Source organism: Limanda limanda, chromosome 2, assembly GCF_963576545.1.
Source record: "Limanda limanda chromosome 2, fLimLim1.1, whole genome shotgun sequence".
NCBI classification, from domain to species: Eukaryota; Metazoa; Chordata; class Actinopteri; order Pleuronectiformes; family Pleuronectidae; genus Limanda; species Limanda limanda.
Genome location: NC_083637.1, coordinates 29,315,329 through 29,333,014, shown reverse-complemented (window position 1 = coordinate 29,333,014; position 17,686 = coordinate 29,315,329). Strand labels below are relative to the sequence as shown.

At 43.0% G+C, this 17,686-nt stretch overlaps 2 protein-coding genes across 4 annotated transcripts; both read left to right on the top strand.

Moving 5' to 3' along the window:
- Positions 1–2,018: 2,018 nt before the first annotated feature.
- LOC133020975 (THO complex subunit 4-like) lies at positions 2,019–4,797 on the top strand. Of its 2 annotated transcripts, none has more exons than XM_061087756.1 (6): positions 2,019–2,321; positions 3,326–3,481; positions 3,564–3,711; positions 3,820–3,883; positions 4,068–4,272; positions 4,369–4,797. In XM_061087756.1, exons 1-6 carry the CDS (start codon positions 2,130–2,132, stop codon positions 4,381–4,383), a joined length of 780 nt encoding a protein of 259 aa, XP_060943739.1. In that variant the 5' UTR covers positions 2,019–2,129; the 3' UTR covers positions 4,384–4,797. The 2 variants fall into 2 exon arrangements, with proteins under 2 accessions (XP_060943739.1, XP_060943732.1); XM_061087749.1 differs by having other exon boundaries at positions 4,363–4,797.
- Positions 4,798–5,888: 1,091 nt separating this feature from the next.
- LOC133022902 (rho GDP-dissociation inhibitor 1-like) lies at positions 5,889–16,355 on the top strand. Of its 2 annotated transcripts, XM_061089815.1 has the most exons (7): positions 5,889–5,991; positions 9,038–9,154; positions 9,328–9,516; positions 11,116–11,199; positions 13,528–13,604; positions 14,196–14,259; positions 15,913–16,355. In XM_061089815.1, exons 3-7 carry the CDS (start codon positions 9,330–9,332, stop codon positions 16,110–16,112), a joined length of 612 nt encoding a protein of 203 aa, XP_060945798.1. In that variant the 5' UTR covers positions 5,889–5,991; positions 9,038–9,154; positions 9,328–9,329; the 3' UTR covers positions 16,113–16,355. The 2 variants fall into 2 exon arrangements, with proteins under 2 accessions (XP_060945798.1, XP_060945793.1); XM_061089810.1 differs by lacking the exon at positions 9,038–9,154.
- Positions 16,356–17,686: the final 1,331 nt, after the last annotated feature.

Sequence of the window (17,686 nt, the reverse complement as noted above, 5' to 3'; positions counted from 1 at the left end):
TACCATGCATTTTTGATAATGCCATATCATACACTTTAGAGCAGAGAAACCTGCTGCGAACGCTTTTTAAAGTGCAGTTCTGTATATGCTGATGTTTGTCTCAATTAAATGAAGAATGAAGTGAGTCCCTTTTGTCAGTGTTGAGTTTTGCTCTCACAGTTTGTGTCATTTTGTGTTTTTTTCTGCTCCCCTGCTCCCTAGGGCTCTAAATGAAACATACATGAGGCCTGGGTGCGTCTTTATCCTCATGTAAGTTACGAGTCAAGTCAGATTTAGTTATATAGCACATTAAAAACCACGGCAGTTGGGCCTTTAAATGGGACCCAAAAAAAGCAGTAAGGATTTAAAGTAAGGCAAAATGGTGCAATAACATATAAAAGATAAAAGTAAACAGGATAAGAATCAACCTGACAGAATCAGCCTGAATCAAAAGCTAAATTAAAAAGGTAGTTAGTGGCCATCAACTCATTTGAAGAGCATCCTCATTTGAAGAAGGAGAGGAATAACAGGCAGGCTTAACCATCATTTGCCAATTCAAAGACAAAACTAAAGACTTCTAGGACTGCAAAGCAGCAGTGAGTGGGCCCGATCACATGCATTTTGAAGCGTTGCATGCGTTTTGCCTTTTGCCTCAAAAAAATAAATAATGACTGAGGAAATATTGACACATAGAGTTGTTCAGGCTTGGACTCTGATCATGAAACAGAAGTTTGGTGTTGTTAATAGGATAATGCACAGTGGAGTTATGACAACATCGTCTCCTTTGGCGAAGGAGCCAGAGAGAGAGAGAGAGAGAGAGAGAGAGAGAGAGAGAGAGAGAGAGAGAGAGAGAGAGAGAGAGAGAGAGAGAGAGAGAGAGAGAGAGAGAGAGAGAGAGAGAGAGAGAGAGAGAGAGAGAGAGAGAGAGAGAGAGAGGTGACCTTTGCATGACTAAGGATTCCTTTAAACTATGACCACTGACACTGCAGAAGTGGAGTTGTTGTTTACGGCTCAGCATCAAAGGATTCATGGTCCATGTATGGCCGCGATACAGAACATCGTGTTTTATTGGCTTGTAATCAACTTTGATGCTACGCCACGGTCACACCGTGTGACGAAAAATCGATCTTTGAGTTAGATTGTATCTCCTTCTTGTTGTGATGACACTCATCTCAATTTGAAGTTGATCTGATGCAAGCCCTGGGACAAGTACCTCTAAGTAAAAATGTGGAATATGGCCAAAATGGCCACTAAAGGCCAAAAAGCAGGCTTCCTGTTGCGTTTTTCAAATTGCACCCATAGGCTTTTTTGTTTGCCTGGTCATGATACACATGTGTACCGATTTTTGGTGAAGATCGGTCAATGTGAACCCGTTCCGGGGGTCTCGGGGGCATCGTTGAGCCATTTTGCCACGTCCATTGAAAATTCCTCCACTATATGTAAATTATCACCACTTTCTAATTTTTCCACGTTTTTTCTTTCATTCCATGTTAAAAACAATCTTAACTCTAAAATGTATTGTGTCTTGTTGTCTGTCTTCATTCCCCCTTCTCCTCATTCTGTTTGTGATGTTGTTGTTCCTCCTATCACCTGAACTTTTAATTCCAGCCTATTCTACTTCGCATGTGTAATACCAGAACTTGTAATGTCTTTGGTTGTCTCATTGTGATTTATCATGTTTATGTTTATGTGATACCTTGCCTCAAAAATAATTTTCTCTTGTGGGACAGTGTTTTTAAAACTGAAACCAAATGAACCACGTTAAACTGAGCAGAACCATATCGTGAGTGGATATGAAACAGAATCAGTGTGGTAGTTGTTTAATAGACGGTGTCATATAAAAGAGTTAAACAGTAAACTGTATTTTTGTTTAAGATGGGAAATCTCATAATAACTATGTGTGACATGTTTTCTACTTTAAAGTCCCATCAACTCTGCCACTCTAAAGGAACTGTTTTGTATGTGTTGCTCAATAAAGTTTATTCAAAGAAAATGGCGGGGTGGGACTACGTCACTTCCGTATCCTATTTATTCATTTCCGGTAGTTTCAACACCCGCGCCGCCTGAGAAGTAAATAACCTCTGAACCGCTCCTCCACGCTGAGAGCTCTTTGTTCGTCATCGGCATCACACCCCGGCTCCAGCACCACGATGTCGGACAAGATGAGCATGTCTCTGGATGACATTATCAAGATGAACAGGAAAGGAGGAAGCGGCCGCGGCGGAGGATCATCGGGGCCCGGTGCGGGTTCGGGTCGGGCCGGGGGATCGTCGAGGCCAGCGCGGGGTCGACAGAATAACTTCAACCGGGAGAGAAACAACAGGCCCGCACCGTACACCCGGGTAGGAAAGAGAAGCCGCTGAAACGGAGCTTAAACTTGAAATAACGTTGTGCTGTAGCTCCTTCTTGTATCAGTCGTGGTGATTTTACAATGGACGACGACGACGACATCTGGACTGCCGCTAAATCGCGTCACATTTCCACACTGAGTTTCTGGGTGCTTTTCAGCCGCGGGTCCTTTCCATTATCGCCATGTTCAAACTTTCCTGAGCTCCACCGAGCAGAAACAGTTTTCAAACATCGTCCCCGACCGAGGGGATGGATGTTCCTTTACCAAGATGGCTGCCGTGCGTGGTTCTTTATTTGAGCAGAAGAAGTCAGCTGAGGAGGATCAGTGAGCCAAACTCATCCAGCGTGTTTGACTTTAGTTTGAGAGTTTCTAAAATGTCGTATCCCCAGTCATGTGAAGTGGCGGCAACTGTGAGCTGGATGTTAACTTCAATGGCTTCAGCATGCCGCTTCCTTAGGCCCGTTCTTTCTATGGACGCCACCGCTACCTCACTGGAAAGAAGATTTCTCTTTGTGTCTCCGAGGAAACTCAAATATCCATCTTCCTAACGCTGGATGGTGAACTGGCCTGATTCCTAAGCTGTTCACGACTGTCGTGGGTATAGTCACTGGTTTTAGATTATTAGGCCTAAAACTGCTAGACTTTAAGATAATCATCACAAACTCTTTGTCGTAACCGTTAGAAAGTAGTATTGTGCTTTTTCAAGTGCAATATATTTACTCTGTCCCTATTTAAGAAAGGAAAATAAATATAACGCATTAAAAAAATAAGAACAAAAGTAACGGTACATAAAGTCCTTGAACTACAAACAGAAACTAAAAAACTACAAACAGAAACTAAAGAACTGAATGTTTCTTTCGTAATCAAGCATTTATGAATCGTTCACACATGCTTCTGAATGTGTGGCCCAGAAACATTTCTTGAGTAACCTCTGCACCAGTCCGCCTCTTTGTGTATTCTGAAGTCTGTATTGATTCCTTGTCTTGCTCTTTACAGCCCAGAGAGTTACCAGACAAATGGCAGCATGACATGTTTGAGGATCATGTCGGTGGACGCAGGGGACCGAGCGCAGTACCTGAAAGAAGCGTGGAGAGTAACGGCAAACTGCTGGTCTCCAATCTTGAATTTGGCGTCTCCGACTCAGATATCAAGGTAATACACTATACTCTGTGAATCCACCTTGGCCATGTCTCTGTGTTGTGAACGTGACTGACAGTTCTGCTTTGATCCCCAGGAGCTTTTTGCAGAGTTTGGTCCATTACAGAAAACATCTGTTCACTACGATCGGTCTGGCCGCAGTAAAGGAACGGCAGATGTTCACTTTGAAAGTAAGGCAGATGCCCAGAAAGCCATGAAGCACTACAATGGTGTCCCTCTTGATGGTGAGGAATCAGGTCTTATTCTACTACGGTATTGTTGTGCTTGAGGTGCTTCTTTAAGCACGTTAAGTGGTTTCACACATTTAAACATTTTCCTTTTTTAATTATTAGGCCGTCCCATGAAAATCCAGCAGGTGACATCAGAGGTCGAGGAACATAGACCGTCAACACAAAGGTAAGTCATGTTGTCTGGCTGTAGGTTGGATTTTGGGAAGTCTGGTGATTGTGAATTCTGGGGAAACCTCTTAAGGTGCTTTACTAACGGCCAAAATATAACAGGTTGGAGATTATTGGGGTTTATTTTACTGCAAAAGTAACAGCTCCCCTGCAAATGGCTTATCTCTTTGGTGTCCTTTTAGTTCAAACAGCGGTTTTGACCGGAGCAGACTTGGTCAACCTAAGTTCGAAAGGAGGGACAGAGGCGAAAAGAGGCAAAGTGGAGGAGGAGGCGGTGGTGGAGGTGGAGGAGGAGGTTTCCGAGGACGTGGAAGAGGAGGTGGAAACAGAGCCCCCCAGCTTTCTGCAGAGGAGCTGGATGCCCAGTTGGATGCATACAATGCCAAGGTGCCTGCTCTAGTAGAAATATGTTTTCTTATATACTTTAACTTTACAGTGAACATCTATCGATAACTTACCGTGTTTCTTGTGTTTAAGTTTCAGATGGACACCAGTTAGAAGAACGGAGGATGCTGTTGTCGTTCAATTTTTAAAACAACACTTTGGACATTATAAACAATCAGGTTAATGTGATATGGTGGATTGGACATTTTATGCAGCCGTTTTATTGTATGGACGTTGGATTATTTTGACTTTTTTGTAGCAATTTGTCCGGGAGCAGGTTTTTTTGATTATTTTCTCTTAGGCCATCAGCTCATGTGCCCTTTTCTTAACATTTGGACAATTACCTTAAACCTGCAACAAGACGTATTTTTTTAAACTTATCATATAAAACAGATTCAGTGGTTTGATTTGCTGTTTAATGTACTGTTAAATTGCTAATGAACATCAGCTCAGTCACCTGGTACTGTATACTCATCATGTTAAATGTATTTCAAAGGGTTTTGTATATAAATACATTATTGAAATGTCTTTCAGTGTTTTTTAACAGAGCATGCCATGTTTTGGGGTTACATGTAAGTTTAGCCAATTTTGATATTTATAGATGTTTCCTTACCAGCCTCTTATTTACCTCTAATGAAGTAAGCATAATAACCAGCTAGTCCCAGCCTTGTTGGCCTTTTTCATCACTCGCTAAGTCACCTGAGCATCTGCAGTGTATTTTGAAGAAGTAGTTCTGAATCACCTGCTCATGACAAGAAACTGTGTACAGTGACAGAACTACTATATAGCTCCATTTCTTTTCCATCAACTGAACCAAATGGAAGCAGAATTACACCTATACTCTTTTGCGATTATTTGAAATTGAACTATTTTGCTGAAAGGTGTCCAGTGAGTAATACAATGGTTAAAATAAATAGTGAGAGGAAAAATGTAATATACTAATCCTCTATTAGTCCTACAATGGGGAATCTTACAATATTACAGAAGCAAGAGTCAAATAAGCAGCATGCAATACTTACGTTTAAGGAATATATACATTGTACAAACAAATCTGCAGTGTTGCAATGTATACAGAGAATGGATTGCTAAATAAGCATTGTATTGCACATAATTAAACCAGAGTTAAAGTGTGTGTGTGTGTGTAGTCCTACTGGGAGCAGAGCTGGTTGTACAGCCCTTCTGCTGCAGGAAGGAGCGACCTGGGATACCTCTCCTTCAGACACTCTGGGTGCTAACCATAACCGCTCTTGGCCAGAGCAAGAATGCAGTATTTTTTTTTATGATATTGTTGCTCTTACATTTTGTAAAAGTGCAGTTTATAAGATGACACCTCAATCATGGGGCCAATGCAAAATGGCATTACTTGTAAATATCTTTGCAGTCTGCTTAGGTTACATTTTGGTGAGAAGAAAAGAGGGGTCAGTGTTACCCACCCTGTAGTCTGATCTCTCACACCTGTGTGTGTACAGTCTGTGCCCACACCATGCAGAGAGGGAACTGGTTTGAATGAGCCTGGGAACCATCAATGCACATAATACACATCGAACCATGATCTTTGACGGCGCGCGGCACCGCTCGCTACGTCACCTGCGTGCGCGTGCCTGTCTCCGGGAGCCGTGTTGCGCGTGCAGGGCGGCGCCGGCCCCTTGTTCTCCAGACTGTCCCCGGAGCGAGAGACCACCGCGCACTGACTGCAGAGGGCCTGAGACCACCAGCACGAAGGTAAGGGTCCTCCGGGCAGCGGTGAGAGGAAACCGCGCTGCTGGGGGGGGGGGGGGGCTGGGGCCGCAGCACGCCCCCCCCTCACCCAGTGCCTCCCTGTCCCCGTCAGCTGGGCAGGACTTGTGGAGCTAACGCTAGCCGCCGGCTCCTGTTAGCTTGTCTGGATTGTTCCCATAGAAGCAGCCCCTCGCCCCTCGGCTGGGCTGCGTACCGCCCGGGGCCGGGGGCTGCGGCAGGAGGAGTCCAGTCCCGGGGTCTGAACCCGCTCACCCTGACAGGCTCACTACTGCAGAGAGCTGCCTCTGACCCGGCGAGCTGTCAGGAGCAGCGGTGTGTCTGAAGAGATGCCGGTCTCCCCCCCCCCAAGACATGATGGGGAGCAGCTACTTCATTGCCCTGGCAGCTGCGGTTGGCTCTGACCGCAATACTGGACCTAACAGAATCCAGAAGAGGCCACGATCCTGTCAGAACAGCGTGTGTTTTTTAAAGAAAACGTGGGTTCGTTTGTCTCAGCTGAGATTTGTTATGATCGATGTGTCCAGATATCTGCAGATACATATTTCTCAGAGTGGAGATTTTCTCTGTAAATTCTGTAAAAGACTTGGCACCTATTCCTGCTGACCTGCACTTTGTTAGATCCACTCAGGAGAGGCTCCGGCTGACAGGAGAACCCGTCTCCAGCCTCCAGTCTGTGGATTAGAACTTTCTCTTTTGTTCAGGGAGCAGTGTGATTCCTTGCGCCCCAGCTGGGTGGGGTGGGCCTAGTCCAGTGCAATCCCGAAAGATCTTAACGATGATGTTTTGTGTTGCAGAACTGAACGGTGCCTTGTATCTTCTGGTCGGATCTATCTTAAGTCACGTCCCTGTGAACCTTGCACTTTGCAAACAAAGCAGATGAGCAGTCAGACTGGAAACTGAACAAAGAGTCTGAATGAGTGGTACATTTAAGGAAACCATAGTAAATCACTCAGACGCATGATCTGCTACTGTCTACACATGATTGTACACATCCCCATCCCCACACACGGGTTCTATCATTCTAAATGGCCTTGATCTAAATTTTGGCTCTTGTGTATATATATATCATTTAGTTGTGCGGACTGGAGTTCATTGTGTGAGACCCAGCAGATGTTCAATAAAGAGCCTGGACTCTTCACTGACTCGCTGTGTCATATGACCCATCTTCACTGGATCAATGATATTTGAAGCCACATTCTTTATTCTTCAAAGAATGTGGCTGAGGGGTAGAGTGGTCGTCCTACAACCTGAAGGTCGGCAGTTCGATCCCCAGTCTAACCCATCTGCATGCCGAAGTGTCCTTGGGCAAGATGCTGAACCCAGAATAGCCCCCCATAGAATAACAAAGTGCTGCAAGTAGATGCACTGTATGAATGTGTGTGTGAATGGGTAAATGTAAAACTGTACTGTAAAGAGCTTTGAGTGGTCATCAAGACTAGAAAAGCGCTATATAAATACAAAACCATTTACCATTCAAAGTGAGATTTCATCATAGACAACTATTGCTATTTAACCTGAGCTAAACTTTGAATATAGAAACAACTGAATCCTTTGTGCAGGTTTTTGGCACCTGCTCAGGCACATATTAGCTATAGACTAAAAGCACTCAGTCGTTAGAGATCACTCCTTTACTGTGTTCAGATATTTCCTCTGACAGCTGCAGGTCTGGGCAGGTCGGAGGCGAGACCCACAGCAGGTTTGGCTCATTGACTCTCACTTTGCACCAGATGGGGCCGTCTGTATCTGGTCCCCAGCCTTAGTTTACAGATGTTATGTACATTATTGATGGCAACTCTAGATAATAAATCTATCATAGCAATATCTGTCTCCTCTGTCCAGCTTTTCAGTGTCCATCAGTAATTGACATTTATTTGAGGTATACAGTTAGTTGTGCAGCAGAGCGTGCTTTTAAACTTTGGCACTGTGGGGTGCACTGTCAGCTCTCTTGGTTTAACACATACCATTTATCAGAGGTGAGGCCTCATACACTGCAGTGGCTCTGGGTTAAACCTGGCCCAGGTCCTCTGCTACATGTCATCTCCTCTCTGTCCTGCACCATCCCTTTTATCTCTACTCTTGCTTCCAAAATTAGAAGCAGAGATGCTCCAAAACAAATATTTTCTGTCGCTTCACTACAATTTACTTGTCTAAGAGTGGCCAGAGAAAGCATGTCTGTGGTTCCTGCTGTTGTTTTGTAATTTAAACTGATGTCAAATAAGACTTGGCTCACAGTTACTGTCCCCTGACTGCAACTAATGATTTTTCTTGATCAGTCAGGTATACATTTTGTCTGACCAGCAACAGCCCAAAACCAAAAAGATATCAAGTTTACAATTATAAAAAGTAGAGAAAAGGAAGAAATCCTCTTGTTTTTTTAAGAGTGTTTAACCATAGAATCGTACCTTATAAGATTAGAATTTGTAATAATATCAGATTTGTTTAAAATCAATCATTTGACTCAAACCAATGCATTTTTATAGCCCATATTCACGAAGTACAATTTGCCTCACAGGGCTTAACAGGGCAATAGTGAAGAAAAACTATACAAATAAACTTTTAACTGGAGATAGAGATGGAAACCTCAGAGTCACATATGTTGGGGATTTTTACAATTTTAAATATAAATGTAAAGTTGAACGAGAATGTAACTATGTGACGAATCATAAGATAAGATAATACTTTATTAGTCCCGCATATGGGACATTTGCAACGTGTATAAAAATAATCGTCAGTAAAGTAATAATAAGTAGCATGCAATACTTAGAATGTAAGGAGATATAACAATACCATATCTAAGAAAAGAGTCCTTCTTATGTGACCTAAAAAATGTCTAGGCCAATGAAGGACCACCCCTGGGGGGAGACGCTTTGCATCATGTGATTCATGACACCTCATTCCCGACTCTCCAGGCGGTGATGTAATTTCAGAGAAATCTGTACAGATGATATCACATAGCAGAGATCGGTCGTCAACAGCAGCATAAAGAGAAACACTGATGCTGATTCTAATGCTGCTGTGTTACCAGCAGAGCCTCACAGAGCAGCAGCACATCCAGTAAGCTGGACGCTTTCCATCAGCATACCTCACTGACATCGTTGCTGTGCTCGTCTGTTTGTCCAGTGATTTACAACCTTTCCTCAAAGAGGCAAGTGTCTATCAGGGAATTAGAGAAAAATTAACGCCATGTTCTCCATCTCATACAGTTTTTCCAATTTTCCCATTCCTCTTTTTTCCTCTCAACCCTTACCTGCTATATTTTGCTATATCCTTTTAATGTCCCATGTCTGTCCCTTCCCCTTCAACATAATCTTTGTCCAGACATGGCTGAGGATGAGGTGACTCCAGAGCAGCTAGCAGCCATCGCCGCCGAGAATGAGGAGCCAGAGCCGGTGGACTACAAGCCACCAGCCCAGAAGACGGTGCAAGAACTCCACGAGCTGGATAAGGATGATGAAAGCCTACGCAAATATAAGGAAGCCCTGCTCGGTGCTGCGGTCTCTGTGGCTGGTAATGCTCTCTGTGTGTCTGTGTGTCTGTGTGTGTGTGTGTGTGTGTGTGTGCTTGCGTGTGTATGATAGAGAAAGAGCAGGGGCGTTGGACAGGACAAAGTTAGAATCTGGAAATTAGTGATTGTTAAATCAAAAGTTGGTTGGTAGAGTAGGTGCATAACTGCTAAGGCCCAATTCCATTTTCCCCCTTGGCCCTAGCCCTAGTTTTCGATGGGATATGAAGTAAGTGAAAATATGGGATTATCATGCAAACAAAAGGATCCCTAGCATGCTAACGCTAGTGCACTCTCAATCTTTTTATTTATGGTTGTTGTTAAAAAAGTGACCTTAATACATTCTCTGTTCTGCTTATGAGTTGATATGGATGCTTCTGATTAGCCTTATCTTTTGTGGTATCATCTGTAACAGAATAATTAACGGGAAATTTTATTGTAATTGTGTTTATATTAAGTTATGCTAATACTAAGCATCACATAAACACTGTCAGATACGATTATGCATACCGTTTTGGTTCAGCTAGTCTCAGGAAAAGTCAACTTTTAAATAAGCTTTAGGCAGAAAATGGGTTTGTGTTAGTTAAGCTCACTATTGGCTTTCCAAACTCACAATGTCATTATAATTGGTTATATATTTATTGATACTTTACGGATTAATACAGCTCTTATCTGATAGTGTTCTTATATCAGACTGATGATAGTTAATTTATAAGTACTCCCCCTTCTGCATTGCAGTCCTAGCACTGGACAGTTAGGGGACGTAAGTCAGAAGAACCAAAGCTGTCATCTTTATTTATTCCATGCATTCATCTTCCTTGTCAAATCCTGGTGCCTGTCGCCTCCTGGGTGTGGCTGACTCACAGCCCTGAATGTTGGTACTCCACATTCAGAGCTTTTAAGGTGATGAGCCGAAATCGATGACAACGGTGACATGCAGCCATCACCTTCACAGCACTTACTGGGGACAAATACTCAGGTATTCTTTTATGAATAGCAAAATGCTGCCACCCCTTACAAAACAGATACCTGCAATCACCATATGTGAATAATACAGACTCTGGCATGAAAAGAGCACAGTAACCAGGCAACAACGTTTTCCTATTTCTAACAGAGTTAATCTTTATTAGCAACAGTGTAGGGACTATGTTTAAATTTCACCTCGTATTGCTTAACACTCGCGTCATACATTCATTATACTGTGGGTGCAGAATTTGCTGGTATGCTAAGTCTCTGAGGATCAGTATGCGGGCTCAGTGAAGATGGAAGGTAACTTAAGTGTTACTGAGAATAACCTGAAGTTTAATTAATGCAGAGTCTGTCCCAACTACTGCAGAGATGTTCTGCTTCCAGTTCCCTGGAGCCTGTGCACTTGGACGGCTGCAGACTCTCTTGTAAATGTTTGGAGTCTGCTCTAAAGTCTCTGCATGCTTCCACTCAAGTGTTGTCACGTGGAAGTAATGGTTTCAGGATGAAGTAGGTCAAGTAAGCTTGAGTTAATTAGCATCCTACACAAACCTACAGGGTAATAAAACACAGTCCAAGATGCTCATGTCTGAGAGCAAATTAGTTTTCTATATTGAACCATCTGTTTCCTGTCACAGACCCCAGTGTCTCCAATGTCCAAGTGACCAGGATGTCTCTGATGTGTGAAAGTGCTCCAAACCCCCTGGTCCTGGACCTGCAAGGTGAGTCCCGGTCCTGCCTTCTGTATACAAAGGGCTGTATGTCAACTTTTTTTCACACGTGACACTGGTGCTATAGAGGTGGATAGTTTTGTAGCATGGGTAAACATCTTTTACCAACTCTGAAAACAATCGCAGGTGTAGCGCATTAAACAGGTACGTGAAAAGCAAATGACTCGCTGCGTTCTATCTAGGCAACAGATACTAAAGTTTAACAAGCGCTTCCAGATTAACATTGTCTTTATTGCAGGGACATTACAACTGTATATAAACTTCAATATATTAAAATTAGCAGCTCAACTCTCTTTTATTCATACAAAAATATATATATATTTATATTGGATTAAAAAAGTGTCTGAATCACCCATGAGAGAACAAAGGTCTGTCTGTCTGGGTAGACTCCATGCAGACCAGGACATGGTTTTTACTCGCACGACAGACTACAACTACCAAGTGGAATAGCAAGGCCTCATCAATTCACCTCACATACAAGCAAGTACACAAACCCTCATATCACTGTCGACACACAAAGTGGCTGTGATTCACCTACACACACAAAAGTGAATCATACGGTGCTTCAGTGGTGAATTTGTTATATACCGTGGCAGTTTTTTGTCGCATTTGCAAACACTGGTCTTAGGTCACACCACAGCCCTGCTACAGTAGACATGTTATTGCCCTCTAATAATTTAGTTAGACACTGGATCTTGTGCATATAAATAAATGTTTTCATTAACAAACCAAAAATGAATAACCGAACTGAGGCTTGGGACCAGGTTGAACAGCTTAAGATCAACAGCTCGTGCTCCAAACATTTCAACACAGAAATCTCTCAGGTAATAGAGAGATTACTCTATTACCTGACTATATTTTGTGACAGTGCTTAACAATGTCACAAACTATATTTGTTCCTTTCAAAAATAGCATCACTCTTAACTCAGCCCTGTGTCTGCTTTTTTTGGTTTCCACAGCACTGCTTAGAGCTCAGTCTACAAAGGTTTGAATGACTGTGGAAATTCTCGAGCGACAATCTGGCAGTTAAGACTTGAGCTGTGAGAGCTGCTCATGCCCCAGCTGGCCTAGATCTGCTTTCCTCCAGAACATTCTGTCCTGTGTCCCGTTTCTCCTGCATCACTCCTCAGTCTCCTACTTTCTCAGCTAAATATAATGCCAGTAAATACAAGTCCCTGCCATTAATTTACTCCCAAATATCCTAGAGTGATGCTGATTATTCAACTATGACATTATTTCTAATACAAAAACTATAAAGTTAATAAGATACTGTAGTGTTTTTGTGATTGAACTTGAACATGAGATCAGCGCAAGTGGGTAGATCATGAGCACTTTGTCCTCACAGTAGAAATTATCTGCTCTTTATTCGCAGCCTCAGTACCCCCCCCCTAACTTTATGTTCTAACTTTCATGCAAAAATAAAAAACTAATTTACTTACAGAACTGATATATAAACATCAGTAACATTAATAAATGTTACTGAAGTTAAAATATGGATGTGAGTGAGAGGTGGTTGTTTGTAACCTGAATGAATTCTCTAAGTAAGGTGTGACATTTGTGAGGCTTCAGTTCATCCAGTTCATATCCACAGAAGCATGAAGCTAAAACTATATCAAGGTTCCTGCAGATGATGCAAATGGCTTCAGAAGGATTTTTATCTTATTGATGAATTGAGATGACATGCACCTTTTATGTTTGAAGTAGCAGTGACCCTCACACGCCTGCTGGGTATGAGTCATACAGACTGGCACTTACTCAGTGAGTAAGGTCAGTTCCAGTAAACGAATCAGTGTAGCTTCTGTGACAGACCTGTCTGATGTAGAGTTAGGTCTTGTTTGGGTTTTACAAAGCGGTTGTAAACTGTTCTTCAAAAATTTGCTGCGTGTTGCAGTGTCAGAATCAGGACTTGATAAAAATCCCTCTGAATATGCACAGGCAAAAATATATTTAGAGAGCTGATATCTGAGTGTGTGAAGTTTGGTGCAGCTTGATTGAATTTAAGGGGGCTGTTGGCAATAAGGTGGTCGATCTACTGAGTACTATTCTAGTTAAAGGTGCACTCACACATTTAGGATAAGGTGGAGGCAGATGGGCGCCCACATTGAGTCTGGTTCTGCTGGAGGTTTCTTCCAGTTAATTACAGAGTTTTTTTCTCTCCACATTCGCCAAAGTGCTGCTCATTGTGGGAACTGTTGGTTTTGTTAATCATTTTTAAGGTCTCGACCTTCTAAGTAAATTGCCTTGAGATAATCTATATTATGATTTGGTGCTATGCAAATAATAATGAATATAATTATTTTCCTCTGTGGTTTCTAACAGGAGACCTGGAACCCTTTAAGAAGCAGGCCTTTGTCCTAAAGGAGGGAGTTGAATACAAAATAATGATCAGCTTTAAGGTGAGAGCTGCTGCAGCCACAATGATATGCACACAATGACATTCCATAGCATTCCATGTATATATGTCCCTCCTATTTGCTGCCATGTTGAAAATATGACTTGCCTGCTACACCAGTAAGGTTTAATTTAATGTGACACTAATAATGATGTTTGTATTTTGGTCATTGAACAGTCCATCCACTCATTAGCAAATTGCTTGTTTACATTTTGTAACAAGCCCTTTGTGTTACTGCCAAGGCCTTCACAGTATGCTACACATAGAAAAGGCAGCAAATTGAATGTGGTGCTCAACACAAATTTCTGAATAGCAAGAACATATGAAGAACAGTAAACTTTTGCTAGTCTGCTGTGGGCTCTGAGAAAAATCTCTGAAAAAAGTGTCACAGAAATGTATGTATGCAGAGCTTAAAGGGATAGTTCACTGAAAAATTAACTCATTGTCTACTCACCAATATGCTGATGGAGGGGTGGGTGATGTTTTTGAGTCCACAAAACACTTCTGGAGTCTCAGTACTCAACTTAGGTTGGTTAGTAACAAAATCTGTCATTCTGCCATATGTCTTTAACAATGTGTGGTTGTGTCTCTGCAGGTGAACAGGGAGATTGTTTCGGGCCTGAAGTATGTGCAGCAAACATACAGGAAAGGAATGAAGAGTGAGTAAACACCTTTTCACCCTTCTTATTTCCCTAAACATATTGTGTTTGCTCCGCTTGAATTTATCTGCCCAGTTAAATACTGAGTATCAGATGATCACCTGGAGAAGATTTGTCATTAGTCTTCCTAAAATCCAGTTGTTTGTCTCTATATATATATATATGTATATGTATATTTTACTTTACATGTGCTGCGTTAAACCTTTTTTGGGTTCCATAATGATGTAATAATGCAATCTCTGCCTGGATATATAAAAATATTCTTAAAAAAAATGCTGCTGGCCCCATTTTGATAGAAAAATCTGTGGCTATGATGACGCAGTCCCCAGCATCCGCTTCCTGTTCGCCTTTATCAGATTGCTAATAGTATTTTCTATAACTAAGGAACCTACTGTTTCTCTGATTTTTTTTAAGTTCATCAATTATCACAAAATATCAACTATAAATTTAAGTATGGAAATAACAATAAAAACACATTGAATATAAGAAGCAAATGTGGATGTGAGATTTAAGACTGAACAAGGCTCAGTTAATATTATATTACATACACTGAGCACATTAACAGGAACATATGTACACAATTTTATTCATGCCATTAACTTATCAGCCAATCATGTGGCAGCAGTGCTTGCATCCATTCCAGCAGATACAGGTCAGAAGCTAATGTTCAACCATCAGAATGAGCTGGTCTGGGTTTCTTGAAGTGCTCATCTCCTGGGATGTTCACAAAACATCCAGTGAGCAGTTGTTCTGCTAATGAGAAAGGTCAGAGGAGAACAGCCCTGAAGACCTGACACTGATCTGAGAGCAAACAGAGGCCCCACCCTGTATTGGTAGGACTAGTGCAGTATCAGTTGTCAACACTGATGTCCTCACCACTGATGTCCTGACTTTTCAAAGTGTTTCAATGCACGCGCCATAAACTCAGGAGCGAATAAAACAAACACAAAGTAAACTTCAGTCACTGCTTCACTGTGTGTTTGTCTGTGTGTGAGTGAGTGGGGGCGTGGCAGGCCCAGGGGCTCGGTGTGGTGTTATCTATCTGTGTGTCACCGCTTTATCACCGAGAGATACTTGTTTTCTTGGCTAGTTTTTGTTCATTTTTGCGTCTGTCATCTGTTGGAAGCTCGAGGTGAATCCAGCAGGGGCTCCACTGTTGTGTTCTCACATGTACTAGGAGGTCAGTCGGAGACAGTCCATAGATAATCTGGAGCGTTCACTCATGCACCTCCTCCTCGGAAAATGTATGAAATCAACTTTAGACAGAGCAGCTAAATGTTAGATCGATGGTGCGACCAAGGAAATGTTGCACTGCAAATGGAACCAAAATCTTTGTCGCAAACCATCGTGCAGAAATGTTACCGGTGAGGACCAGCCGCTGCTGCTACAGAGCACGGGTCTGTTTATTCAAGGTTTATTCAAATATCTGATAATAAGTCAGACGTGTCAATACTATTCCTTTATTCAACCGTCCTCATTCTATGCCAGTGTTAGACGGTTACCTCTCAGGAACAACTCCTCGTGATTATCAATGATTTCCTTGGTTGTGACTTTGTTAATCATCACTCGGGGAATTTAAAATCTGCCTACAAACTTATTGCTCATTCTTAATGTAGACAAAGTTTGTTAACATTGTTTTCCGTTTGTTAACAGTTGATAAATCCGACTACATGGTCGGCAGCTACGGGCCTCGTCCCAATGACTACGACTTCCTGACCACGGTGGAGGAGGCTCCCACAGGCTTGTTGGCTCGCGGCAACTACGTCATCAAATCCAAGTTCACCGACGACGACAAGCACGACCACCTGTCCTGGGAGTGGAACCTCAACATCAAGAAAGACTGGAAAGATTAAAAGAGGCCTTCGTGTCTGGGGGGGGGGGTCGAGGGAGTCTAAACTCCCTCCGCCCCTGTGTGTCCCTCAGCCGCCGCCCTCATCCCTGCCCTGCGTCCACCATTTCTGCCTTCTTTGTTTTGACTTGGTTGTGCATTTCATTCATCTCATGCCTTAGTTCCTGCCTCGCGGTCTTCACACCCCCCGGTATCCAGCCCATCTCCGTCAGCATTGGTAGCAGCAGCAGAAGTAGCAGAATCCCCCCTACCCCAATCCCCCCCCCCCCCCCCCATATTCCTCCCCACCTGCCACTCCGTCCAGCATATCCCCACCTGCTCAACATTTCATTGGTTGCACACGGTTTACCATCGTACACCACCCTGCCATCCCCACTCACCCCCCACACTGAGCTGAGCCATGTAGCACCTTACCCCCCCCCCCCCCACTCCTTTCCTCCCAGTCGTTTTTGCTGCTTGAAGAGATTACCCCCCTCCACCTTTCCAGAATGGTGTCTTCCTCTCTCAGTATCAAGTACATGTGGAAAAGCAACTGTACAATCAACTTTTGTTTGCCTTTTTTATATAATTGTATCAATCGTTGTGTGACGTGACTGTATTCACATCACTGTTTATCAGCTGTTGTTTTCATAGCGGGCCCCACCACATCCACCGCACTACCCCCCCTTCCCTCCCACGGCTTTGCCTGCCTACTTTGCTCGCTGTCTTTTGATAGAATTACCAGAACCTGCCTTGTTAAAATAATTCATTCAGAGCTGCTCTTCAGCATCCCCCTCCCTGCCCTAAATGTATTAACCCACTCGCTCTTTTTAAGCGGTGAGCGGGACCAAAGTGAACAGGGGAGTAAAAAGTACAAGGGTATAGGAATAAGCTGCCTTATGTATCGACTAATGTTCAAACTTCTTGTCTTTAGCATGCCCTGTGTGCACGAGCAGTCATCTGTAACATCAAGGGCTTACCCTCGCTACCATCTTCTCTGTTAGCCCTGTTGTAGTAGAGGCTGTTTCTACAGGTCACTCACATACAGCTGAAGGCACCCACCCCCCAAATAAACCAACCTCCTAATCGGAGGGGACTGAATGTGAAAAATTGGAGAAAAAAAAAAAACCCTGTGAATATCAGTATTGGCACTCTCATTCCATTTAGCCATGAGGCCTTAGCATTGACTTTGATCATGTGGAGTAAAACGGCGACAAGCATTACTATTTTAGTCTTTATTGTTTTTGTTTGTTTCCCCTTTGCCTTAATGTACATCATTCCCCTTCAGCACTCCCCCACAGATAGCTTCATAACTCGTAGCCCGCAGTCAGGAAAGTAAGTGTGGAGTAGTACCGGAGGAAGCCCAGAAGGCGGCTGAGCCAGGCACCGTCTGCTGCTGCCGGAGACCTCGGCGGTGTCTGGCCTCACCCGTCTGGCAGAGAGGAGGATTTACAAAAAACTGACCAGGCCTTCAGTGTTTTTACCCAGTGACCCTCTCAGAAAGACACTATAACCCACATAGCAAAACTTGAGACTACTAGAGAAACACAACTGACCTGTCACACTGAACTGAAAGCGACTTGTACTGTACCAGAACAT